The sequence below is a fragment of the Hemitrygon akajei genome, chromosome 30, assembly GCF_048418815.1.
Source record: "Hemitrygon akajei chromosome 30, sHemAka1.3, whole genome shotgun sequence".
Classification (NCBI taxonomy): Eukaryota; Metazoa; Chordata; class Chondrichthyes; order Myliobatiformes; family Dasyatidae; genus Hemitrygon; species Hemitrygon akajei.
The window spans coordinates 2,040,081-2,067,874 of record NC_133153.1 but is presented as its reverse complement, the minus strand read 5'-3'; the positions used below and the strand labels follow the sequence as shown (position 1 = coordinate 2,067,874).

The 27,794-nt window shown below is 43.5% G+C and overlaps 1 protein-coding gene across 7 annotated transcripts in view; it reads left to right on the top strand.

Moving 5' to 3' along the window:
- Positions 1-26,801, top strand: part of LOC140718756 (SHC-transforming protein 1-like) — a 223,930-nt gene extending 197,129 nt beyond the window's left edge. For 6 of the 7 annotated variants that reach the window (XM_073032868.1, XM_073032869.1, XM_073032867.1 and 3 more), the window contains exons 12-13: positions 5,097-5,365; positions 26,542-26,801. In XM_073032868.1, coding sequence (XP_072888969.1) covers positions 5,097-5,365; positions 26,542-26,670 — 398 coding nt within the window. In that variant the 3' untranslated portion in view covers positions 26,671-26,801. Of the gene's footprint in view, positions 1-5,096; positions 5,425-26,541 lie in introns of all 7 variants that reach the window. The other variant, XM_073032866.1, reaches the window with a different exon arrangement.
- The last annotated feature ends 993 nt before the right edge of the window (positions 26,802-27,794 follow it).

Sequence of the window (27,794 nt, the reverse complement as noted above, 5' to 3'; positions counted from 1 at the left end):
TATCATCCTCCCTATACTCATTATACTTAGAACTTCTCAAGCTTAAGTTCTAGCCTCTGTCTGTCCACATTGAAGCTTGTTGAGCCAAAGCTTGACCACTCTAACACTGGCCATTTTGCTTACATGTTACCTCATTTATTGCACCCTGCCGAGTGCCTAAAAGATGGTAATGATTGCTCTGGTTGGTAAAAAATGAAATCAAGTCCTTAGAAAGAGATGATATGCGATCATTAGATATAGAATCATTCTTGAGTAGAGAGTAAAAAGATCCTGATAGGTGTTCCAAGTCCCCAAACAGTAGCCAAGATATGGGATATAAATTACAACAGGAAATAAAAAAGCCACGTAATAAGGGCAATTTTACAATAGTCATGGGAGATCAGGAAAGTCAGGTTGGTGCTGGATCCCAAGAGAGGGAATTGGTAGAATGTCGATGAGATGGCTTTTTAGAGGTTTCTGGTTTAGGCCACTAAGTGAAAAGCAATTCTGGATTGGGTGCTGTATGATGAACCAGGTTTGATTAGGGAGGTTAAGGAATCATTAGGTGATAGTGTTCATAACATAATAGAATTCACCCTGCAGTTTGAGAGAGTGAAGCTAAAGACAGATGTATCAGTATTACAGTAGAGCAAAGGGAATTACAGGGGCATGAAAGAGGATCTAGCCAAAGTTTATTGGAAGGGGGCACTATTAAAGATGATGGCAGAACAGCAATGGCTGGAGTTTCTGGGGCAATTCGGAAGACAGAAGATAGATACATCCCAAAGATAAAGACATTCTAAAGGGAAGATAAGACAACCATTTCTGACCAGGGAAATCAAAGAAGCATAAAAGCAAAAGAGAGGGTATATAATATTGCAAAAAAATTAAAGGGAAACTAGAGGATTGAGACTATTATGGGACCGTTGGCTCATCAGGCTTAGGCAAGATTAGGCTTGGGTGAGGTAGATTATCTTGTTGAGTTACTCTCTCCCTGTCCTTATTTGTTCATTCCTCATCTATTAGAACATAATAGACAATTGAGAATGGTTTCTGGGGCAGTGTTTTATGCTCTGAAGGATGTGGAAAGTCTGGGAGACCTTCAGTCTCCCAGAGGTCTGGTAGGACATCTGCACCAGGTGTACAAAGTTATAGCTCCTGGAGCTGCAGTTTGATGACCTTCAACAGGAGAATGAGGAGGTGACAGACAGGAGCTACAGGGAGGTAGGTTGCAGGAAATACGTAACTGGGTGACTGTCAAGAGCAGGAAGGAAAATGCACAGCCAGTGGCTGTTCCCCTCAATAATACAATTTTAGATACTATTGAGAGGACAACCTGGCAGGGAGGAGCCACATTGACCAGGTCTTTGGCACTGAGTCTGGTGCTGTGGCTCAGAAGAGCAGAGAGGTGAAAGGGACTGCAGTGTTGATAGGAGAGTCCTTAGTCAGAGGAACAGAAATAAGGTTCTGTATGCACGATAGCGACACCCAGATGGTATGTTGCCTCTCTGGTGCCAGGATCAGGGATGTCTTGGATCAGGTCCATGGAATTCTCTTTATTGCTAATTGCCGACGGGACATCAACCATCTTGACTTCACCACACCCTGTTCCAATTCCAACCTCACTCCTTCCGAACGCTCTGCTCTCCGCTCCCTCCGCACCAATCCCAACCTCACTATAAAACCCGCTGATGAGGGGGGAGCTGTTGTTGTCTGGCGTACTGACCTACCTGGCCGAGGCACAGCGACAACTCTCTGATACCTCCTCTTATTTACCCCTTGATCATGATCCCACTAAGGAGCACCAGGCCATTGTCTCCTATACCATCACCAACCTTATCAGCTCTGGGGATCTCCCATCCACTGCCACCAACCTCATAGTTCCCACACCCTGCACTTCTCGTTTCTACCTCCTACCCAAGATCCACAAACCTGCCTGTCCAGGTAGACCTATTGTCTCAACTTGCTCCTGCCCCACCAAACTCATTTCTGCATACACTGTCTTATCCGCCCTTGTTCAATCTCTTCCCACCTATGTTCGTGACACTTCTTACGTTTTGAATTTTTTCAATAATATTAAGTTCCCTGGCCCCTACCACCTTATTTTCACCATGGACGTCCAGTCCCTATATACCTCCATCCCCCTCCTGGACGGTCTCGAAGCTCTTCGCTTCTTTTTGGATTCCAGACCTAACCAACTCCCCTCTACCACCACTCTCCTCCATCTAGCGGAATTGGTTCTTATTCTCAATAATTTCTCCTTTGGCTCCTCCCTCTTCCTCCAAACCAAGGGTGTAGCCATGGGCACCCGCATGGGTCCCAGTTATGCCTGCCTTTTTGTTGGCTTTGTGGAACAGTCCATGTTCCAAGTCTATACGGGTATCTGTCCCCCCCTTTTCCTTCGCTACATCAACGACTACATTGGCGCTGCCTCCTGCACGCATGCTGAGCTCGTCGACTTCATTAACTTTGCCTCCAGCTTTCACCCTGCCAACAAATTTACCTGGTCCATTTCCAACACCTCCCTCCCATTTCTTGATCTTTCTGTCTCCATCTCTGGAGACGGCTTATCTACTGATATCTACTATAAGCCTACAGACTTTCACAACTACCTGAACTATTCCTCTTCCCACCCTGTCTCTTGCAAAAATGCTATCCCCTTCTCACAATTCCTCCGTCTCTGCCGCATCTGCTCTCAGGATGAGGCCTTTCATTCCAGGATGAAGGAGATGTCTTCCTTTTTTAAACAAAGGGGCTTCCCTTCTTCTACCATCAACTTTGCTCTCAAACGCATCTCTCCCATTTCCCGCACATCTGCCCTCACCCCATCCGCCCGCCACCCCACTCGGGATAGGGTTCCCCTTGTCCTCACCAACCACCCCACCAGCCTCCAGGTCCAACGTATAATTTTCTGTAACTTCCGCCCCCTCCAATGGGATCCCACTACCAAGCACATCTTTCTCTCCCCCCCTCTTTCTGCTTTCCACAGGGATCGCTCCCTACACGACTCCCTTGTCCACTCGTCCCCCCTATCCCTTCCCACCGATCTCCCTCTATCCTTGTAAGCGGAACAAGTGCTACACCTGCCCTTACATTTCCTCCCTCACCACCGTTCAGGGCCCCAGACAGTCCTTTCAGGTGAGGCGACGCTCCACCTGTGAGTTGACTGGTGTGGTATACTGCGTCCGGTGCTCCTGGTGTGGCCTTTTATATATTGGTGAGACCCAACACAGACTGGGAGACCGTTTCGCTGAAAACCTGCCAGAGAAAGCAGGATCTCCCAGTGGCCACACATTTTAATTCCTCATCCCATTCCCATTCTGATATGTCTGTCCATGGCCTCCTCTACTGTCAAGATGAATCCACACTAAGGTTGGAGGAACAACACCTTATATACCAGCTGGGTAGCCTCCAACCTGATGGCATGAACATTGACTTCTCTAACTTCCGTTAATGCCCCTCCTCCCCTTCTTACCCCATCCCTGACATATTTAGTTGTTAGTTTAAATCCATATTTAAAATCCAGTTTAAATCCACTGGAACTTCCCTAGAAAACCTACCTGCAAGAATATTTGTCCCCCTCCAGTTCAGATGTAAACCGTCCCGCCGGAACAGGTCCCACCTTCCCTGGAAAACTGCCCACTTATCTATAAATCTGAAGCCCTTCCTCCTGCACCATGTCTTCAGCCACGTGTTGATCTGTACTATCTCACTATTTCTAAACTCACCTGCACGTGGCACTGGTAGCAATCCTGAGATCACTATCCTAGAGGTCCTGTCCTTTAACTTGGCACCTAGCTCCCTAAACTCACCTTTCAGGACCTCCTCACTCTTCCTACCCACGTCATTGGTGCCTATATGGACCACGACATCTGGCTGCTCACCCTCCCTCTTGAGAATACTGAGAACTCGATCTGAGATATCGCGGACCCTGGCACCAGGGAGGCAGCAGACCATCTGGGATTCTCGATCTCTTCCACAGAACCTCCTCTCTGTCCCCCAAACTATCGAATCCCCTATCACTACTGCTCTCCTCTTTTCCCTCCTTCCCTTCTGAGCTGAAGGTCCAGTCTCAGTGCCAGAGTCACAACCACTGCAACTTGTCCCTGGTAGGTCGTCCCCACCAACAGTATACAAAATGGTATACTTATTATTGATGGGAACGGCCATAGGGGTGCTCTGCTCTTCCTGTCTATTCCCCTTTCCTCTCCTGACAGTCACTCTGATTCCCTGAAACTCCTGTCTATTTCTGCCTCTGCCTCCTGAATGATCCGAAGTTCATCCAGCTCCAGTTCCCTAACATGGTTTGTCAGGAGCTGCAGCTGGATGCACCTTTCGCAGTTGTAGTCATCAGGGACAGCTGTGCTCGCCCTGCCTTCCCACATACTGCAAACGGAGCACTCAACTGCCCGAACTGCTGCCTCCATTACCTACTCCTAATCTAATTAGATTAATTAAAGGAGCTTACCCAGCCTTACTTTACCTGGAGTGAAGCTCGTACTCAGCCTCTGCTCGCTATTTAAATTCTCCCACTGCCTCACAGATACTTTCATGCGCTTGCGCAGTTGTGCCCCATTCAAACCTCGCCTCTGCCTGTTCTCGCCGAATCCTGATTGAGCCAAAGCCAACCCACTCTGCCTCAGTCCGCTACAATGATGGCCGCTGTATATGGCAGTCTTTTTTTTTTAAACCTTTGGCGCGCTACGTCACGCGCCTGCGCAGTCTAGCCTCTTTGCCGCGATCAGTTAAAAAAAACCAGCTTCTCTCCAAGCTTCTTTTACCTCCTCCCTCTCCGCCTCTTGCTGCGATTTAAAGATTTAGTTTTTTAAAAATTCAGTTTTTTCTTTGATTTACTTCTGTGTAATTTACATGTTTATCTGCTTGTACATATGTGTCCATGATGCTGCATGTTGTGTAGTTGCATGTACATATGTGTCCATGATGCTGCATGTTGTGTAGTTGCATGTACATATTTGTCTATGATGCTGCTGCATGTAAGCTTTTCATTATCTGTACCATATTGTACTTGAGCACATGACAATAGACCCAAATTGTCATGTATAAAGGATAATATCTCTTATCCCCGATTGTTTTCTTATGTCTTTATTCATCCATAGCATCAATTCATGAAGTTTCTCAGAACAGCTCAACAGATAAAAGCCCATCTGCGGTCCCCATGCCTGCAACCCTCTCTTCCATGAAAGAACAGCTGATGAAGGAGATCTGGTACTGTGGAAGAATGAGCAGGCAGGAAGCTGAGAAGCTGCTCATAAAAGATGGAGACTTTCTGGTGCGGGAAAGCATGACTACATCAGGACAGTATGTACTGACTGGGTTACAGGGAGGACAAGCCAAGCACTTACTTCTGGTGGACCCCGAGGGCATGGTAAAACTTAAAGCTGAAGTACTGCTTTTTATGGACTGTGTTGTGAAAAAAACAAAACAGTTAAGAGTCTTACATGTGTATTTCATTCTATCAAATTAATTATTGTAAGGATTTTAATTATCAACTCTTTTTTAACAAATGCATCATACTCTATAATGTAATATAAGAATATCGATAATGCCTGATATAATATAATATAATGTCTGAGTCACTGGTGGAGGCAGATACACTAGTGAAGTTTAAGAGACTACTAGACAGGTATATGGAGGAATTTAAGGTAGGGGGTTATATGGGAGGCAGGGTTTGAGGGTCGGCACAACATTGTGCGCCGAAGGGCCTGTACTGTGCTGTACTGTTCTATGTTCTTCTACATTCTATAAATTGGTTTACTATTGGCACATATTGAGGTATAGCGAAAAACGTCTTGCATACTAATCAATTTGTTACAGCAGTGCATTGAGGTACTACAAGGTAAAACAATAACATAGTTCTGAGTAATGTGTACAGTTACAGAAAATGTGCAGTGCAAGTAGACAAGGTGTAAGGTCATAAATGTAGATTGTAAGGTTTACAGTCCATTTGATTGTACTAGGCATTGGTGGTACATACTTCCAGGTTTCTGAAATCTCCTACCCAATGGGAGAGGAGAGAAGAGAGAATTTCCAGTGTGTTCTTTGATTTTACGGGCTGGTTTCCCAAGGCAATGAGAGATATTGACTGAGTCCATGGACAGGAGGCTGATTTCCATGACGTGCTGAGCTATGTCCACAACTCTGGAGTTTCTTGTGACCATTGACAGAGCAGTTGCCGTACCAAGCTATGATGCATTCAAGTCTAATTTTTTTCCTGAATTTTAGGACCCAAAATTCATTATGTTTTCTGAAAATTGGATTTATTCAGTTTCAGAAATGCTTGGCAACAATGCTGCTGAAAAAGACTTATTAACCAGTTGCATTGCTGCAGAAAAGAAATACACCCAAAAGTATCATGTTTCATTTCAATAATTGTTCTAGACCCAATATTGACATGATAATTTCAACTGTCCTTTTATACAAAGTTTGCTTCTGTTTGTGAATTTTTATGTATTGTTTGTGGTTGTAAACTATCTTTTTCAAAAATAATAATAGTTTTCTCAGAGTTAACGGATGATGATGCCTCTGCTCCCCAATGACATCCAAAGTAACCACAAATGCACCCTAACCATTCTAGATTGAAGGATGTTGAAAAGGAGTGCCAAGTGGATCCAAAATTTACTTTGATCTTTGAAATGGTGAGCCCCTATCTTAAGCATCATAATATGATCACAAAACAAAAATGATGAGGCCAAATATATGTCAAGAGTTTTTTTAAAAATCCACTTGGCTATCGCTTCGCTGAGTCCCATAATACAAATATTCTTTTAGTTGGCCATTCTTCAGTATAATTACAACTTCAGTAGATTCCTAGTTATACAATATAGAACCAGACCCTTTGGTCCAACTCGTCCTTGCTAACTAAGATGCATTTCTAAGCTAATCTCTTTTGCCTGCCTTCAGCCTATTGAGCTTTCAGCCTTTCCTTTCCAAGCACCCATCCAAACGTATTTTAAAACATCGTAATTATATCTGTCTCTACCATCTCTTCTGGTACTTGTTCCATATAGCTATTCCCCTCTGTGTGAAGCACCTTGTCCTACAGATCCTGTTTGAGTCTTTTCCCTCTCAACTTAAACCATGCCTAGTAGTTTTAGGTTCCCCTACCCTGGAATAGAACTGCAACTACCTTCTCTATCTGTGCTCCCATAATTTTGTAAACCGCTGCACGGACATTCCACAGCCTCCCATGATAAACACGGGATTCCCAGCCTCTCCCTTCTCTCCTCAAAAACAAGCCAGGTTCTGACTAAACCTTGTGAATCTTTTTTGTGCCCTTTGCAGCATAAACACATCCTTCCTACAGTGTACATTGGTGACAGAACTGCACACACTACTCCAAGTATAGTCTAAACAATGGTTTGTACAAGTGTAACATGACCTCCCAATGTCATGCTGATTAAATCCTTCCTGTCAGAAACAGCTCCAGTAAGTTTGCCACTGGTGTTGTACCGTTTTTCAAGAAGAACTGTCCTGGCCAGCAGTCTTAGTCCTTCTTGACTGAAGATACATTATTCATTCTCACCCATGGCTAATGAAGATATAAACATTTCCCCCAGTAATTTCTTCCCTTGCTTCTCACACCTGGTCACACACCAGGGATTTATCCACACTTATGTGCTTCAAAACTGACTATATTTGCTTTTTGTAATGTTGATACATTTCAGGACATTACTGTTCTATCCCCTGAACTTAATAGTTTCCATGTGCTTCTCCAGAGTAAATACAGGGGAGAAATATTCACTTAAGACCTCACCTATTTCCCATGACACCACACTTAGATAACCACACTGATACCTAATTACCAACTTTTAATATACTTACAGAATGTCTTATGTTTCACCTCTACCTTATCTGCCATAAAAATATCATATTCCTTTTTTACCCTCATAGTTTCCATCTTAATTGTAATCCATCATTTACACTTCTCAATGGTTCTGCCTAGCCCTAGTTGCCTGACATGTTCAAAGTTCAAAGTAATTTTTTTTATCATAGAACATATATGTCACCATATACAACCCTAAGATTCATTTTCTTGAGACATATTCAATAAATCTATAGAATAATAATCATAACAGAATCAATAAAAGACTGTCCAACTTGGACATTCAACCAGAGTGCAGGAGACAGCAAACTGTACAAATACAAAAGGAAAGAAATAATAAATAAATAAACAAACAAAGAAACAAACAATACATATCAATAACATGAGATGAAGAGACCTTGAAAGTGAGTCCATTGGTTGGGGGAACATTTCAATGATGGGGTAATTGAAGTTGAATGAAGTTACCTTTTTTTTCAAGAACCTGATAGTTTAGGGGTAGTAACTGTTCCTGAACCTGCTGGTGTGGGTCCTGAGGCTCCTGTATCTTTTCCTTGATGAAAGCAATGAAAAGAGATAGTGAGGCTCCCTCATGTTGGATGCTGATTTCCTGCAGCTGCGTTTCATGTAGATGTGCTCAATGATGTGGAGGGCTTTATTAGTTATGGACCTTGCCATATCTACTACTGGGTAGGGTTTCGTAGGGTTTCCCATTCAAGGGGATTGGTGTTCACATTGAAAATAAAAATGTTGTCTCATTTTTACTGTGTACTGTACATAGCAGTTATGGTCGAAATGACAATATAAGTGACTTGACTTGGCTTGACTTGAAACAGGAAAATCTGTAGATGCTGGAAATCCAAGCAACACACACAGAAATGCTGGAGGAATTCAACGGGCCAGGCAGCATCTACGGAAAAGAGTGCAGACAGTGTTTGATCAGGACTGTTGAAAAAGAGCTGAAGAGTCGAAGTGAGAAAGTGGGGGTAGGGGAGGAAGAAGCACTAGGTGATAGTGAAACCAGGTGGTGGGGGGGATGGTGAAGTAAAGAGCTGGGAAGTTGTTTGGTGAAAGAGATACAGATCTGGAGTAGGGGGAATCTGATGGGAGACTACAGAAGGCCATAGAAGAAAAAAAGGGGGAGGAGCACCAGAAAGTAAGTAAGGAGATAAGGTGAGAGAGGGAAATGGGTATGGGGAATGGTGAAGGGAGGGGGCATTTACCTGAAGTTCAAGAAATCTAGGCTATCCACATAGAATATAAAGTGTTGCTCCTCCAACCTGAATGTAGCCTCATTGTGACTGGAGGAGGCCATGGATTGACATGTTGGAATGGGAATGGGAAGTGGAATTAAAATGGGTGACCACTGGGATATCCTGCTTTCTCTGGTGGATGGAGCGTAAATGCTCAGCTAGGCAGACTCCCAATCTACGTTGGGTCTCAGTGATATACAGGAGGCTACACCGGGAGTACCAGATACAGTAGATAACCCCAGCAGATTCACAGGTGAAGTGTTGCTTTACTTGGAAAGACTGTTTGGGTAGTGAGGGAAGAGGTGAAGTGGCAGGACCTCCAGCATTTTGTGTGTGTTATTTGGTGTTGTGGTGCAGCCAATCAATATACTCTCCACAACATAGCTATAGAAGTTTGTCAAAGTTTTAGATGTCATGCTGAATCTCTGCAAACTCTTAAGTTAGTAGAAGTACTGCCATGCATTCTTCTTTTTTGCTATTCCTTGTCAACAAGGGTTCTTTAATCCCCTTACTCTAACAGCAGCATTCTGGCCCTAAACTCTCCTAAACCCACTTTTAAAATCCTCTCACTAGCTAGATTCACTTTACATAGAATATGAAAAATAGATCACAAAAGAATAGCATGGCCCTTCAGCCCACAATGTTGTGCTGACCTGTTAACATACTCTAAGATCAATCAAACCCTTCACTGCTACATAGCCCTCCAGTTTTCTGTAACACAACATATGAGGTATATTAAGTATAGTTCTATAATCCACGTACCTATCTAAGAACTTTCTAAATGCCCTTAATGCAGCTGTCTCTTCCACTACACATGGCAGGGCATTCCACACACCCACCACTCTCTATGTAAAGAAATTATCTTTGATAACCCCTTGCACTTTCCTCCAGTCACTTTAACATTAGGCCCACTGGTATTAGTCATTTCCATCCTGGGTAAAGTCTCTGACTATCCACTCAATCTATGCCTCTTATTATCTTGTACTCCTTGATCAAGTCACCTCTCATCCTCCATCGGGCCAAAGAGAAAAGCCCAAATTTACTCAATCTGTCTTCATAAGATGCTCTCTAATTCAGACAGCAAACTGGTAAATCTACTTTGCATCCTTTCTAAACTTTTACATTCTTTCTATAATGAGGTGACCAGAACTGAACACAATATTCCAAATGTGGTTTTACCGAAGCTTTATAGAGCTGCAACATTACCTTCGGCTCTTGAATAATGAAGGCCAACACAACATACACTTTCTTAACAACCCTGTCAACTTGTCCAACAAGTCTGAGGGATCTCTGGATGTAGACCCCAAGATCCCTCTGTTTGTCTACACAGCCAAGAATCCTGTTATATGCGTCCTTCAAAATTAACCTTCTTAGCCCACCAGCTAACAGACTTTACCAATCATTCTTTGCAAGTTCCTGTCTAATTCTTAAACGTTTAGTGTTAGGGTAGTAGAAGGTATTAGATCTGTCCCTAAGGCATTGCTGAGTTGGTTGTTATTTTGAGGTTCCCAAAAGCCGCAGCATTAGGACTGATGTGTCAATGTCAAGTGAAAAGAGGTATGAGTAACATCCAAGAAGAAGTGACTTTCATTGACAAGTACCTTTTTAGCAAGCACTAACTTCTGACTGGCTTATTGGACAAGTTATTTTACATCATATGAGGTATATTAAGTGTAGTTGCTATTAAAATGCAGGACAAACAACAACTAAAGGTGAATAAACACTTCTCGGGCTTCCAGCAGGGTACAGATATTGATTTTAGACCATAAGACAAAGGAGCAAAAGTTGACCATTCGGCCCATCGAGTCTGCTCTGCCATTTCATCATGAGCTGATCCAATCTCCCCTTTAGTCCCATTCCTCCGCCTTCTTACCATAACCCTTGATGCCCTGACTACTCAGATACCTGTCAATCTCTACCTTAAATACACTCAATGACCCGGCCTCCACTGTGGCCCGTGGCAACAAATTCCACAGATTCACCACCCTCTGGCTAAAAAATTTTTTTCGCATCTCCATTCTGAATGGGTGCCCTGCAATCCTCAATTCATGTCCTCGCGTACTAGACTACCCCATCATGGGAAACAACTTTGCCACATCCACTCTGTCCATGCCTTTCAACATTCGAAATGTTTCTATGAGGTTCCCCCCTCATTCTTCTAAGTTCCAAGGAGTACAGTCCAAGAGACGTCCAACATTCCTCATATGTTAACCCTCTCATTCCCGGAATCATTCTAGTGAATCTTCTCTGAACCCTCTCCAACGTCAGCACATCCTTTCTTAAATAAGGAGCCCAAAACTGCGCACAGTATTCCAAGTGAGGTCTTACGAGTGCCTTATAAAGCCTCAATATCACATCCCTGCTCCTATACTCTATTCCTGGAACCATAGAACATTACAGCACAGAAACAGGCCATTTTTCCGCCTAGTCCCACTGACCTGCAGCTGGGCCATATCCCTCCAAACCCCTCTCATGCATATACCTGTCCAAGTTTTTCTTGAATGTCAAAAGTGAGCCCACATTCACCACTTCATCAGGCAGCTCATTCCACACTCCCACCACTCTCTGCGTGAAGAAGCCCCCCCAATGTTCCCTTTGAACTTTTCCCCCTTCACCCTTAACCCATAACCTCTGGTTTTTCTCTCCCCTGGCCTCAGTGGAAAAAGCCTGCTTGCATTCACTTTATCTATACCCATCATAATTTTATACACCTCTATCAAATCGCCCCTTATTCTCCTACGCTTCAGGGAATAAAGTCCTAACCTATTCAACCTTTCTCTGTAACTCAGTTTCTCAAGTCCCAGTAACATCCTTGTAAACCTTCTCTGCACTCTTTCAACCTTATTAATATCCTTCTTGTAATTAGGTGACCAAAACTGCACACAATACTCCAAATTCGGTCTCACCAATGTCTTATAGAACCTCACCATTACATTCCAACTCTTATACTCAGTACTTTGATTTATAAAGGCCAATGTACCAAAATCTCTCTTTACGACCCTATCCACCTGTAACACCACTTTTAGGGAATTATGTATCTGTACTCCCAGATCCCTCTGTTCTACTGCACTCCTCAGTGTCCTACCATTTATCTTGTATGTTCTACCTTGGTTTGACCTTCCAAAGTGCAATACCTCACACTTGTTCGTATTAAACTCCATCTGCCATTTTTCAGCCCATTTCTCCAACTGGTCCAAATAGAAACATAGAAAATAGGTGCAGGAGTAGGCCATTCGGCCCCTCGAGCCTGCACCGCCATTCAGTATGATCATGGCTGATCATCCAACTCAGAACCCTGTACTTGCTTTCTCTCCATACCCCCTGATCCCTTTAGCCACAAGGGCCATATCTAACTCCCTCTTAAATATAGCCAGTGAACTGGCCTCAACTGTTTGCTGTGGCAGAGAATCCCACAGATTCACCACTCTCTGTGTGAAGAAGTTTTTTCTCATCTCGGTCCTAAAAGGCTTCCTCTTTATCCTTAAACTGTGATCCCTTGTTCTGGACTTCCCCAACATGGGAAACAATCTTCCTGCATCTAGCCTGTCCAATCCCTTTAGAATTTTATATGTTTCAATAAGATTCCCACTCAATCTTCTAAATTCCAGTGAGTATAAGCCTAGTCGATCCAGTCTTTCTTCATATGAAAGTCCTGCCATCCCAGGAATCAATCTGGTGAACCTTCTTCCTCTATGGCAAGAATGTCTTTCCTCAGATTAGGGGACCAAAACTGCACACAATACTCCAGCTGTGGTCTCACCAAGGCCTTGTACAACTGCAGTAGAACCTCTCTGCTCCTGTACTCAAATCCTTTTGCTATGAATGCCAACATACCATTTGCCTTTTTCACTGCCTGATGTACCTGCATGCCCACCTTCAATGACTAGAGTACAATGACACCCAAGTCTCGTTGCACCTCCCCTTTTCCTAATCGGCCACCATTCAGATGATAATCTGTTTTCCTGTTCTTGCAACCAAAGTGGATAACCTCATATTTATCCACATTAAATTGCATCTGCCATGAATCTGCCCACTCACCTAACCTATCCAAGTCACCCTGCATCCTCTTAGCATCCTCCTCACAGCTAACAACGCCGCCAAGCTTTATGTCATCCGCAAACTTGGAGATGCTCCATTTAATTCCCTCGTCTAAATCATTAATATGTATTGTAAACAACTGGGGTCCCGGCACTGAGCCTTGCGGTACCCCACTAGTCACAGCCTGCCATTCTGAAAAGGTCCCGTTTACTCCCACTGTTTGCTACCTGTCTGCCAACCAATTCTCTATCCACATCAATACCATACCCCCAATACCGTGTGCTTTAAGTTTGCACACTAATCTCCTGTGTGGGACCTTGTCAAAAGCCTTTTGAAAATCTAAATATACCACATCCACTGGCTCTCCCCTATCCACTCTACTAGTTACATCTTCAAAAAATTCTATAAGATTCGTCAGACATGATTTTCCTTTCACAAATCCATGCTGACTTTGTCCGATGATTTCACCTCTTTCCAAATGTGCTGTTATCACATCTTTGATAACCGACTCTAGCATTTTCCCCACCACCGATGTCAGACTAAACGGTCTATAATTCCCCGGTTTTTCTCTCCCTCCTTTTTTTAAAAAGTGGGGTTACATTAGCCACCCTCCAATCCTCAGGAACTAATCCAGAATCTAAGGAGTTTTGAAAAATCATCACTAATGCATCTACTATTTCTTGGACTACTTCCTTAAGCCTTTAATCCCTTCAATTTACCTAACACCACTTCCTTATTTACATGTATTTCCCTCAGTTCCTCCATCTCACTAGACCCTCAGTCCCCTACTATTTCCGGAAGATTATTTATGTCCTCCTCAGTGAAGACAGAACCAAAGTAGTTATTCAATTGGTCTGCCATGTCCTTGTTCCCTATGATCAATTCACCTGTTTCTGACTGTAAGGGACTTACATTTGTCTTGACCAATCTTTTTCTTTTCACATATCTATAAAAGCTTTTACAGTCAGTTTTTATGTTCCCTGCCAGCTTTCTCTCATAATCTTTTTTCCCTTTCCTAATTAAGTCCTTTGTCCTCCTCTGCTGGTCTCTGAATTTCTCCCAGTCCTCAGGTATGCCGCTTTTTCTGGCTAATGTATACGTTTCTTCTTTGGACTTGATACTATCCCTAATCTCCCTTGTCAGCCACGGGTGCACTACCCTCCCTGGTTTATTCTTTTGCCAAACTGGGATGAACAATTGTAGTTCATCCATGCGATCTTTAAATGCTTGCCATTGCATATCCACTGTCAACCCTTTAAGTATCATTTGCCAGTCTATCTTAGCTAATTCACGTCTCATACCTTCAAAGTTACCCTTCTTTAAGTTCAGAACCTTTGTTTCCAAATTAACTATGTCACTCTCCATCTTAATGAAGAATTCCACCATATTATGGTCACTCTTACCCAAGGGGCCTCGCACGACAAGATTGCTAACTAATCCTTCCTCATTGCTCAATCCCCAATCTAGAATGGCCTGCTCTCTAGTTGGTTCCTTGACATGTTGGTTCAGAAATCCTCTTCCTCAGCACCCTTACCAATTTGGTTCACTCAATCTATATATAGATTGAAGTCACCCATTATAACTACTGTTCCTTTATTGCACGCATTTCTAATTTCCTGTTTAATGCCATCCCAACCTCACTACTGTTAGGTGGCCTGTACACAACTCCCACCAGCGTTTTCTGCCCCTTAGTGTTATGCAGCTCTACCAAAATCGATTCCACATCCTCCATGCTAATGTCCTTCCTTTCTATTGCGTTAATCTCCTCTCTAACTAGCAATGCTACCCCACCTCCTTTTCTTTCCTGTCTATCCCTCCTGAATATTGAATATCCCTGGATGTTGTGCTCCCATCCTTGGTCACCCTGGAGCCATGTCTCTGTGATCCCAACTATATCATATTCATCTGCACATTCAATTCATCCACCTTGTTATGAATGCTCCTCGCATTGACACACAAAGCCTTCAGGCTTGTTTTTACAACACTCTTAGCCCTTATACAATTATGTTGAAAAGATGTTGAAAATCCCTCTGCAAGCTTTGAAAATCTTCCTCACTGTCCACTACACCTCCAATCTTTGTATCATCAGCAAATTTGCTGATCCAATTTGCTACATTATCATCCAGATCATTGATATAGATGACTAATAACAACAGACCCAGCACTGATCCCTGTGACACACCACTAGTCACAGGCCTCCACTCAGAGTAGCAATCCTCCACTACCACTCTCTGGCTTCTTCCATTGAGCCAATGTCTAATCCAATTTACTACCTCTCCATGTATACCTAACGACTGAATCTTCCTAGCTAACCTCCCATGCGGGACCTTGTCAAAGGCCTTACTAAAGTCCATGTAGACAACATCCACTGCCTTCCCTTCATCCACTTTCCTGGTAACTTCCTCGAAAAACTCTAATAGATTGGTTAAACATGATCTACTACGCAGAAAGCCATGCTGACTGTTTCTAATAAGTCCCTGTCTGTCCAAATACTTGTAGATCCTATTTCTTAGTATTCCTTCCAATAATTTACCTACTACCGATGTCAAACTTACCGGCCTATAATTTCCTGGCTTACTTTTTGAGCCTTTTTTAAACAATGGAACCTCATGAGCTATCCTCCAATCCTTTGGCACCTGACCCGTGGATATCGACATTTTAAGTATTTCTGCCAGGGCCGCTGCAATTTCAACACTAGTCTCCTTCAAGGTCCGAGGGAATACCCTGTCAGGTCCTGGGGATTTATCTACTCTGATTTGCCTCAAGACAGCAAGCACCTCCTCCTCTTTAATCTCTATAAGTTCCATGACCTCCCTACTTGTTTGCCTTGTTTCCATAGACTCCATTCCAGTTTCCTTAGTAAACACAGATGCAAAAAACCCATTTAATATCTCTCCCATTTCTTTTGGTTCCATACATAGCCGACCACTCTGATATTCAAGAGGACCAATTTTATCCCTTACTATCCTTTTGCTCTTAAAATACCTGTAGAAACTCTTAGAATTATCCTTCGTCTTTACTGCCAAAGCAACCTCATGTCTTCTTTTAGCTTTCCTGATTTCTTTCTTAAGTATTTTCTTACTCTTTTTATACTGCTCAAGCATCTTATTTCCTCCCTGTTGCCTATACATGTTATACATCTCTCTCTTCTTTATCAGAGTTCCAATATCCCTCGTGAACCAAGTTTCCTTATTCTTTTTCATTTTGCCTTTAACCCTGACAGGAACATACAAACTCTGCACTCCCAAAATTTCTCCATTGAAGGCCTCCCACTTACCAATCACATCCTTGCCAGAGAACAACCTGTCCCAGGTTTTTAGATCCTATCTCATTTCTTCAAATTTGGCCTTTTTCCAGTTTAGTACTTCAATCTGAGGACCAGATCTATTTTTATCCAAGATCAAGTTGAAACTCATGACGTTATGATCTCTGGAATCAAAGTGTTCCCCTACACACACTTCCATCACCTGCCCTAACTCATTTCCTAATAGGAGATCTAATATTGCATCCTCCCTAGTTGGTACATCTATATATTGATTTAGAAAACTTTCCTGAACACATTTCACAAACTCTAACCTATCTAGACCTTTAACAGTATGGGAGACCCAATCAATGTGTGGAAAATTAAAATCCCCTACAATCACAACTTTCTGTCTCCTGCAGTTGCCTGTTATCTCTCTGCAGATTTGCTCCTCCAATTCTCGCTGACTATTGGGTGGTCTATAATACAACCCTATTAATGTGGTCATACCTTTCTTGTTTCTCAGCTCCACCCAAATGTCCTCAGTAGATAAGCTCTCTAATCTGTCCTGCCAAAGCGCTGCTGTAATATTTTGCCTGACTAGCAAAGCCAACTTCATCCCTCTGCCTCTATCATGCCTGAACATCGGAACCCTGGAACATTGAGCTGCCAGTCCTGCCCCTCCTGTAGCCAAGTTTCAGTAATGGCTATGATGTCATAATTCCATGTGTCAATCCAGGCCCTCAGCTCGTCTGCCTTTCCCACAATACTCCTCGCATTGAAATATACATACCTCAGAAGATTATTACCACCACACACAACCTTACTATTTGTGACTTTGCATGAATTACTAACACCATTTACTTTTACCCCCGTTCCACTATCTACTCTGGCACTCTGGTTCCCATCATCCTGCATATCTAGTTTAAACCCTCCCCAATAACACTAGCAAACCTCCCTGCAAGTATATTGGTCTCCCTGTAGTTCAGGTGTAACCCGTCTCTCTTGTACAGGTCCCACCTGCGCCAGAAGAGGTCCCCAATGATCTAGAAATCTGAAACCCTGCCCCCTACACCAGTTTCTCAGCCACGTGTTCATCTTACCCTCACTGGCACGTGGCACAGGCAGCAATCTGGAGATTAATACCCTCGAGGCCCTGTTTTTCAACTTCCTACCAAGCTCTCTGTACTCACTCTTCAGGACCTCCTGACTCTTTCTACCTATGTCATTGGTACCAATGTGTACCACGACATCTGGCTGATCACCCTCCCACTTCAGAATGCTGTGCACGCAATCAGAGACATCCCTGACCCTGGCACCCGGGAGGCAACAAACCATCCGGGAGTCTCTGTCATGACCACAGAATCTCCTGTCTGGATCCCTGACTATAGAGTCCCCTATCACTACCGCTCTCCTCTTCTTCTTCCCTCCCTTCTGCACTGTAGAACTAGACTCAGTGCCAGAGATCCGGCTGCTGCAGCTTGTCCCAAATAAGCCACCCCCCCCCCCCAACAGTATCCAAATCGGTATACTTGTTCTGGAGGGGAATGGCCACAGGGGAACCCTGCACTACCTGCCCTTTCCCCTTCCCTCACCTGACAGCAACCCAGTTACCTGTGCCCTGTACCTTAGGTGTAACTACCTCCTGGAAGCTACTATCTATTGTTACGTTCCCCAGTAACCGGGTAAATTTCCAGCAAAGATAGATGGGTCCACCGAAGCCTGATACTACTATTTTCAAACGTTTTTATTTATAAAGGGGCACAAACGCATGGTTAATACAAAACATTCAGATCATGTACGTCGTCACAACTCAATCTAAAGCACAGGTATAGTAATAATCAATCAGAAATAAGCTCTATCGTTGTCTAGGGGTAATGTAGATATATATTGTTTGCTGGATATCTAAAAGTCTTTGCGGTCACTGCAGTTCCACCAGCTGCCATTGTCGTGGTGTCGTGTTGGTGCACTTTTGTTAGAAAGAGAGAGAGAGAATGAAACATTTACCCGACAGGTTTTCCAACCTGTAGGAGGTAGTCGGAAGTCTCGTTGGGGAATGGACTCTCATCTGTGGCTTCCCCTGTAGCTAGGCCGTTCTTCCGTGGTGAGGTCGCCAATCCCAGGCAAGGAAAAGACGCACACGAACCCCACCACTGGCTGTCGATATCAAAACGCTGTCGCAGGAATTCTCACGTATCTTCTGGTGCGTCTGAAGGGGTCCTCACCCCAGACCCTCCTTTATACTTCCTCACGGGACCGCCGGTGTCAGTCTCTCTCAACCAGCCCACTTTGCCCGAGGGCTTTACACGTGGTCTTCATGAGACAATAGTCAAAGAGTCGCTTTATTCTGCTTCCCGGGGGAACGTGGTCTTCAGCACGTCTCCCTCTCTCTCTTGGGTCATTTGACCCCCCCCTTGACTAGGGCTCTTGCGAATCTCACAAAGGAGGGGGCTGGGGTCATAACACCTCCCTTCTTAAAAGTTTTTTACCAGCTGTTAAAAACAAGTTGGTACAGAGTCTTATAGGATTTTTTTTTCTAACACAATACACAAGCTCCTCTCTTCACAGAGTACTACCATTATATATTCAAGTCAGTATCTAAACAGGTAACAATTACAGTGTCCCTTTTTTTAATATCTTAACATCGCGTACCGTACTAAAATCTGGTAGCATCAAACTTCAGCTCAATAACCACCTATTTATTTATTTTCTTCAGCAACAAAACTAAGGAGGTGTGATCTTAGCTTAGGTGCATCTACAAAAGTTTATACAAATACTAATCGTTTCGGTCGTGTTATTTCACCGGCAGGTCTCCAAAGGGGTTGTCTTTATTAGTCACAGGCTTTGGCGCAAACCCGTACAACCGGTGTTGCTGGTTAAAAATGGCATTTTCTATTAACCATCGCCTCTTTTCTGGAGAGTCTCCCCGTGGGGAACTTGAGTAATTTGGCGAGGTGCTCTCCCGCCTTTCCTTTCCACGAGGGTTATTCTCTTAACTCCGTGTCCCCAACCTAGTCCATCATGGGAATTTCCACCCAATTCTTTAATGCTACACAGGTAGTTAACCCTTTTGTCAAGACCATGCAGGCTGATGTGTTTCAGTTCGAACCTTTTTCTCCGGCCGCATTTAAATTTTGGCTTCCTCACAGCGCTTTCTTGAATAACAATAGCATGTGAGGCACCCTTACATTCCAAATCAACCTGTAATCGATGCGCAAGCATCAATCTAGACTTTAACTTTTTTTCATTCAATTTGGGAACTACAGATTTACCGTTCTCCTCCACAACAACAGTTATCTCCCCATTCGTAAACTCCACATTAACTCTGAACACCCCCTTCAGCACAACCATCTGGGAACTCACACTTCCCAAGGTTAACCCCATTTTTCCCGAACCAAGTCTATCTGCTCCAAAAGGACGACCGTCTCGTCCAGCTGAGTCAAATACCTCAGACTTTTTCTGAGCTCCGTGACTAGGTTCAGGACTACGTGCATCCCCATCTTGGACACACTCAAACGGGGCATTGGCCTTCTCCAGGCTTTCAATACCCATACCCTTTTCAAATTCTAAATTCCCCTGATCCTCCCAGTTACTCTCTGGGCAACTCACTTCCGGAGTAAACTCAACCCCGCGGGCTGAAACAACCCCATCTGCCAACCCAGCAGACTTCTTCAAGGTAATGGCATCCTTTTCATCTAGGACTGCCCTCATTTCATTATCGGGAACACCTTTAGAATTTTCAACTTCTTCAAACAGTCCTGCCAAACCAGACAGATCATCCATGTCCAACCCTGGACCTTTTAACAGCTTTATCTGTTTCTCATCTTTATTTCCTACCTCTAGGACCTTTTTCTTCGCTAAGGGAAGATCTACCTTCTCTCCCTTACCCCCTTTTACGTTACTATTCCTCGTTTTACCACCCTCGAAACACTCGTGGCACAGGGTCGGTAAAGACGTCTGGGCCAAATCAAAACTGGCCAATTTTAAACTGCTCCCGTTCTCAGCTGCCGTTCTCGACAGGCTGCGAGTGTCTGCGCATGCGGGATAGCTCGGGGACTCTATGGGCGGGGCCTCAACATGCACCGGTCGGCGGGTCATAGTCATGGCCGACCAAACTTTTCCTCCTGCTAAATCGTTCCCAGGGAGGACATCCACGTCAGTTCTCGGGAATTCTGATGGCACCCCCATTTCAACTGATCCATACACCAGCTCACAATCCAAAATGACCCTACGCAAAGACACCCTTTCTGTCCCTTTTCCTATTCCTCTCAGGGCTACCTCGCCCGTCGGAGGTCCGAATTGTAATACCTTATGGCTAATTAATGATAGCTCCGCCCCCGTGTCTCTCCAAATCCGTACAGGAATTGGCGGGTCCCCCTTCCTCACAGACACGGTTCCGTGTGACATATAAATCTCTGACCCCTCGCGCTCTCTGCTCCCCTGGGACCCTCTTGCCGATTTTCTGATTACCACTGCACACCCGATAGGGATCGCTGCTTTCCCTCTCTCTGGCTCCTTTCTCGGAGCAAAGCATTTAGATGCAATATGACCCACCTTTCCACAATTAAAACAGGTCAAGCCAGGACCTCTCCTGCCGTCTTGCCTCTCCTCTTCAATTTTACCACTAGCTCCCAGCGGGATCTCCACCTCAGCCGGCGGACTTTCTCTACCATTCCCACGGTCTCTCTGGTAACTTTTTGGCAAGGAAAACTTTGTCTTGTGGGTTAGGGTATATTCATCTGCGAACCTAGCAATTTCTGAGATGGACTGATTCGTCCTCTCATTCAAATACATCCGGATCTCTTCCGGAACACAACCTTTAAATTCCTCAATCAAAAATAACTCCCTGATACGCCCATAATTCTCGGCCACTTTTTCCGCGGTGCACCAACGGTCCAAGAGCACACCCTTCTCATGGGCTAGCTCGGTATACGTTTGATTCTATCTTTTTCTTAAATTTCGGAACCTTTGCCTCAGGCACTAACTCGTAACCTCGGAGAATGGCCTCCTTTACTTGATCATAATTCCCTTCCCCTTCTGGAGGCAACGTGGCATATGCCCGCTGTGCTTTCCCTCGTAACACACTTTGTAACAACGCCACCCACTGCTCTCTGGGCCACTTCTGATTCACTGCCACCTTTTCAAAAAGCAAGAAATAACTATCAACATCCATCTCCTCGAAGGGGGGGACCAACCTCAACGCCCGACTAACATCAAACCCCTCCTCTCTCTCTTGCCCTTGAGCTCTTCACTCTTGCTTTCGCCTGTCCAGCTCCAATTCATGGCTCCTTTGTTTCTCTTTCTCTTCTGCTTCTGCTTCTAGCTGCTTTAGCTGGAGCTCATGACCCCGTTTCATCTCTAATTCCTTTAGTTTGAACACCTGCTCCCTTTCCTCAGCCTTTTCCTTTGCAGCTCTTTCCTCAGCCTTTTCCTTTGCAGCTCGTTCCTCAGCCTTTTCAGCTGCTTCTAGCTGCTTTACTTTAAGATCATGGTCCAACCTTTCTTTCTCCAACTCTACCTGATCTGTCCCACTCGCTTATCTCTTTTCGGGGATATTTTCCAAATCCTCAGCTGCAAACTCCTCCTAAATACTGATTTATGACCCCTCGCACTTCCTGCTTTTTCATTGATGACCTCACCTCTGCGAGGCCTAACCCCTTTGCCAGATTTACCAAGTCTGATTTGGTAGCCGTCCCTAGCGCCTCTACAGTCGGATTTCTCATAAATTCACCCACATCCATCTTTGCTGGTTTCCTGTCTGGCTACCTGCATAACCAGATTTAAGTTTGGACTTACAGCCCGATTCACTGACCCTCCCCTTTGGTTTCAAATCCGGGACGAGCAACCCACTTGTTACGTTCCCCAGTAACCGGGTAAATTTCCAGCAAAGATAGATGGGTCCACTGAAGCCTGATACTACTATTTTCAAACATTTTTATTTATAAAGGGGCACAAACGCATGGTTAATACAAAACATTCAGATCATGTACGTCGTCACAACTCAATCTAAAGCACAGGTATAGTAATAATCAATCAGAAATAAGCTCTATCGTTGTCTAGGGGTAATGTAGATATATATTGTTTGCTGGATATCTAAAAGTCTTTGCGGTCACTGCAGTTCCACCAGCTGCCGTTGTCGTGGTGTCGTGTTGGTGCACTTTTGTTAGAGAGAGAGAGAATGAAACATTTACCCGACAGGTTTTCCAACCTGTAGGAGGTAGTCGGAAGTCTCGTTGGGGAATGGACTCTCATCTGTGGCTTCCCCTGTAGCTAGGCCATTCTTCCGTGGTGAGGTCGCCAATCCCAGGCAAGGAAAAGACACACACGAACCCCACCACCGGCTGTCGATATCAAAACGCTGTCGCAGGAATTCTCGCGTATCTTCTGGTGCATCTGAAGGGGTCCTCACCCCAGACCCTCCTTTATACTTCCTCACGGGACTGCCGGTGTCAATCTCTCTCAACCAGCCCACTTTGCCCGAGGGCTTTACAAGTGGTCTTCATGAGACAATAGTCAAAGAGTCGCTTTATTCTGCTTCCCGGGGGAACGTGGTCTTCAGCACGTCTCCCTCTCTCTCTTGGGTCATTTGACCCCCCCCCCCCCCCCTTGACTAGGGCTCTTGCGAATCTCACAAAGGAGGGGGCTGGGGTCATAACACTATAAACTGCTCATTCTCCCGAATGATCCGGAGGTCATCCAGCTCCTGCTCCAGTTCCCTAACACGGTCTGTTAGGAGCTGCAGCTGGATGCACTTCTTGCAGGTATCGTTGTCAGGGACACCAGAGGTCTCCCTGACTTCCCACATCCTGCACGAGGAGCATTCCATCATCCTGCCTGGCATATTCTCCAGTCTGAACCCAAAAAAAAGAAAAACAGAAACTTACCAGAACTGGCTGCTGCGATGATGGCCGCTGTATATGGCAGTCTCCCTTTTAAACCTTGGCACGCTACGTTACGCACCTGCGCAGTAGTGCCTCTTTTCCACAATCAGTTAAAGAAAAGAAAAAGGACCTTCCCTCAGTTATGCTTCAGTCTTCCACTCTCAGCCTCTTGCTTCGATTGAAAAGAATGCCAACATTGAAATGAATGCCTCTGGAAATGAATGCCATGATTGCATTTGCCTTCTTCACCACCAACTCAACCTGGAGGTTAACCTTAAGGGTATCCTGCATGAGAACGCCTAAGTCCCATTGCCTCTCAGAACTTTGAATTCTCTCCCCATTTAGATAATAGTCTGCCCATTTATTTCTTCTACCAAAGTGCATGACCATACACTTTCCGACATTGTAATTCATTTGCCACTTCTTTGCCCATTCTCCCAATCTATCCAAGTCTCTCTGCAGACTCTCTGTTTCCTCAGCACTACCGGCCCCTCCACCTATCTTTGTATCATCAGAAAACTTAGCCACAAAGCCATCTATTCCATAATCCAAATCGTTGATATACAACGTAAAAAGAAGCGGCCCCAACACGGACCCCTGCGGAACACCACTGGTAACCAGCAGCCAACCAGAATGGGATCCCTTTATTCCCACTCTCTGTTTCCTGCCAATCAAACAATGCTCTACCCACGTATGTAACTTTCCTGTAATTCCATGGGCTCTTATCTTGTTATCAGCCTCATGTGCGGCACCTTGTCAAAGGCCTTCTGAAAATCCAAATACACAACATTCACTGCATCTCCCTTGTCTAGCCTACTTGTAATTTCCTCAAAAAATTGCACTAGGTTTGTCAGGCAGGATTTTCCTTTAAGGAAACCATGCTGCATTTTGCCTATCTTGTCATATGCCTCCAGGTACTCTGTAACCTCATCCTTGACAATCAACTCCAACAACTTCCCAACCACTGATGTTAAGCTAACAGGTCTATAATTTCCTTTTTGCTTCCTTGCCCCCTTCTTAAATAGCGGAGTCACATTTGCAATCCAGTCCTCCGGAACCAGGCCAGAATCTATCGACTTTTGAAAGATCATTGTTAATGCCTCCGCAATCTCCACCGCTACTTCCTTCAGAACACGAGAATGCATTCCATCTGGTCCAAGAGATTTATCTACCCTTAGACTATTCAGCTTCCTGAGTAGTTTCTCTGTCGTAATTGTGACTGCGCTTATTTCTCTTCCCTGACACCCTTGAATGTCCGGTATATTGCTGAAGTCTTCCTCAGTGAAGACTGATGCAAAATGCTCGTTCAGTTCCTCCGCCATCTCCTTATCTCCCATTACAATTTCTTCAGCATCATTTTCTATCGGTTGTATATCTACTCTCACCTGTCTTTTACTCTTTATATACTTGAAAAAGCTTTTAGTATGTTCTTTGATATTATTTGCTAGCTTCCTTTCATAGTTCATCTTTTCCCTCTTAATGACCTTCTTAGTTTCCTTTTGTAAGCTTTTAAAAACTTCCCAATTCTCTGTCTTTCCACTAAGTTTTGCTTCCTTGTATGCCCTCTGCTTTGTTTTTACATTGGTTTTGACTTCTCTTGTCAGCCACGGTTGCATCCTTTTTCCATTCGAAAATTTCTTTATCTCTGGAATATATCTGTCTTGCACCTTCCTCACTTGTCGCATAAACTCCAGCCACTGCTGCTCTGCTGTCCTTCCCGCTAGTGTCCCTTTCCAATCAACCTTGGCTAGTCCCTCTCTCATGCCACTGTAATTTCCTTTACTCCACTGAAATACCAACATCAGATTTCAGCTTCCCTTTCTCAATTTTCACAGTGAACTCAATCATGTTGTGATCACTGCCTCCTAAGGGTTCCTTCACTTCCATCTCTCTAATCACCTCTGGTTCATTACACAATACCCAATCCAGTACAGCCGATCCCCTAGTGGGCTCAACAACAAGCTGTTCTAAAAAGCCATCTCATAGACATTCTACAAATTCTCTCTCCTGAGATCCAGTGCCGACCTGATTTTCCCAATCCACTTGCATGTTAAAATTTTAATCAATATTTTGATGACAAACTGTGCCACTTAATCAGGGATGATGCCTGGGTATGTCTAGTCCCCTGGTTCCATCCCTCCTGATTGGTTAGTCCTCATCCAATTAGGTTTCCGCTCTCCCATCTGGTTTGAAATCAAATTCCTCCATCTTTGTTAATTGTTTTTTTCCTCTTATTTCAATGGTTTCCTTTACCAGGTTGTCCCAAAAGCCATTGGCATGGCACAGTAGTTTTGTGGCATTGAAGTCAATCCTATGGCCATTACAAATGCAGTGTTCTGCTACCATCGATTTTTCCGGGTAACCCCATCAGATACACTTCCTGTGCTCCTCAATGCGGGTTTCCACCGTGCTAATATACACTGCTCCATATTCACAAGGAATCTTGTAAAGGTCAGCTGTCCTGAGTCCCAAGTCATCTTCGACCCGCATAAGCTGTGATTTGAACTTTCTTAAGAGTTTGTGGATGATATTAATCTGGTATTTCTTCAGGATCCTGGCGATCCTCCAGAAACCATGGACACGTAGGGAAGACGGGTGGTTGTTCCTCATGGTTTGGTTTCCTGGTTTTTCCATAAGGATTGCTTTTCTTCACCTGTGAATGCAGAACAAAGTATATCAGCCAGGTGAGACATACAGAGGAAACCTGCGTCAGGAGGTGTACCCCGAGAAATTGGCAGTAACAGAGCACTGCATTCGCAATGGCCTTAGAATTCACTTCAACTGCACAAAACTATTGTGCTGCGTTAATGGCTTTTGGTAAAGGAAGCTATTGAAATAAAACTAGAGGAAAATAATTTTAACAAAGATGAAGGTCTCGCTCTATGTATGAACTAGAATTCGATTGTAAATAAGGTGGGAAAGCAGAAGCCTGATTGGATGAGGACTAACCAATCAGGACGGATGGACTACAGGGGTATAAATACCACTGGACTAGACATGACCAAGCATCATCCCTAATGAAGATGGTGGAGTTTGTCATCAAAACATCATTATAATTGATACCTGAACCCAGCTGGAAGCCCAAGAAGAGTTTATTCATCATATATGCCTGGAAAGCACTTTTTTAACAACTAAGGTTAAGGTTAACAGCAAGATTCCTCAAAAAGTAAAGGTGACAATAATAGTTAATCATTTTGGTTATACTCATTGAGATCTGAAGGATTTCTTATTTAAACTATATTGAATTTTACATGAGATTATTTTTTATTTAGTTTATCACATGTTTACTACCTTCTCTTTCTTATTAAGGTGAGAACCAAGGACCACATATTTGACAGCATCAATCATCTGATCAGTTACCACATGGATAATCACCTGCCAATCATCTCATCAGGAAGTGATCTATTTCTTAAGAAACCTGTCAAGAAGGATAGATGAAGAGAAGTTACTTTCAGTTTTAACCATTGCACCTTCTCAATGTTTTAAAAAGCAAGACCATTCCAATGGAATAGCATTGTCTATCTGTATGTGGTCTCTTTCAAGAAATAAAAAATTCAGCCTACAATGGTCATGATAACTTTGTACTTCTAATTTAAACACGATAAATAATTGTGATTGGAGTGTCACTGTAAATAATTCATGATATATTAGGGATATAAATCATGAAAAAACAAAGCTACATTCTTGAACACAGGCTACATTAATCTCTTGAAAAAAGAATGAGAACATTAATAGAGGAGTTAAATTACTGAACTACTAGGCTAGAGACTTGGACGATTGGTCTGCAGACATAAAAATTCCATGTGCCAATTCAGAATATGATATAATATACCATATAACAAAACCATAATGTCAGATCAGAAGAGATCAAATCAGATTGTTTGGTTATGTAGCCACATAACTAATTTTAAGCACAATTGGCTTTGAGAAGGTGGAAAATCCAATCCTAACTAATTGCAGACCTTGGAACTGTGCCTTTATGCTTCAGATGTATTACAACATGTATAGATGCTTTATACAAAGAAGCAAATTATTTTGCTATAAACAGTTTCAATGTTTCTTTAAAATTTGTTTCAATGCCTTGACAACAGAATTCTAACCAGAAACTTTAGAAAATGGAATGGAATTTAGTAATGGTTTTCCTTGTATCAATACATTTAAAGTACCAATTCCATTACTGCTTTATTAAGCACTTTACTAACTTGGGGCTGTACTATTTTTTGTTCTTTAAGTTTATTAGAAAAGGTATCCCACATGAATGCATATTTATGCCTTTAAGACAGAGCTAAATATTTCCAATGGAACTTAATTTTTTTACTTTGAAATTACATGAGATACTAACAGATCAAAGCTGGTAGAAAAATAATCATCTTTAAGAACTGTACAAACTTTGTGAAAGATAAAATATATATCTAAGGTAACTTAGCTGTTACATATGCATCTCCACTGTATATCAAAAAGGATTATTAATTGGAAATTAGAATTCCAGTCAGAATGGTGTTTTTTTTTTGCTGGTTTAAACACTGGACTACAAACATGACTATTCTTTTACATCCTTTTAT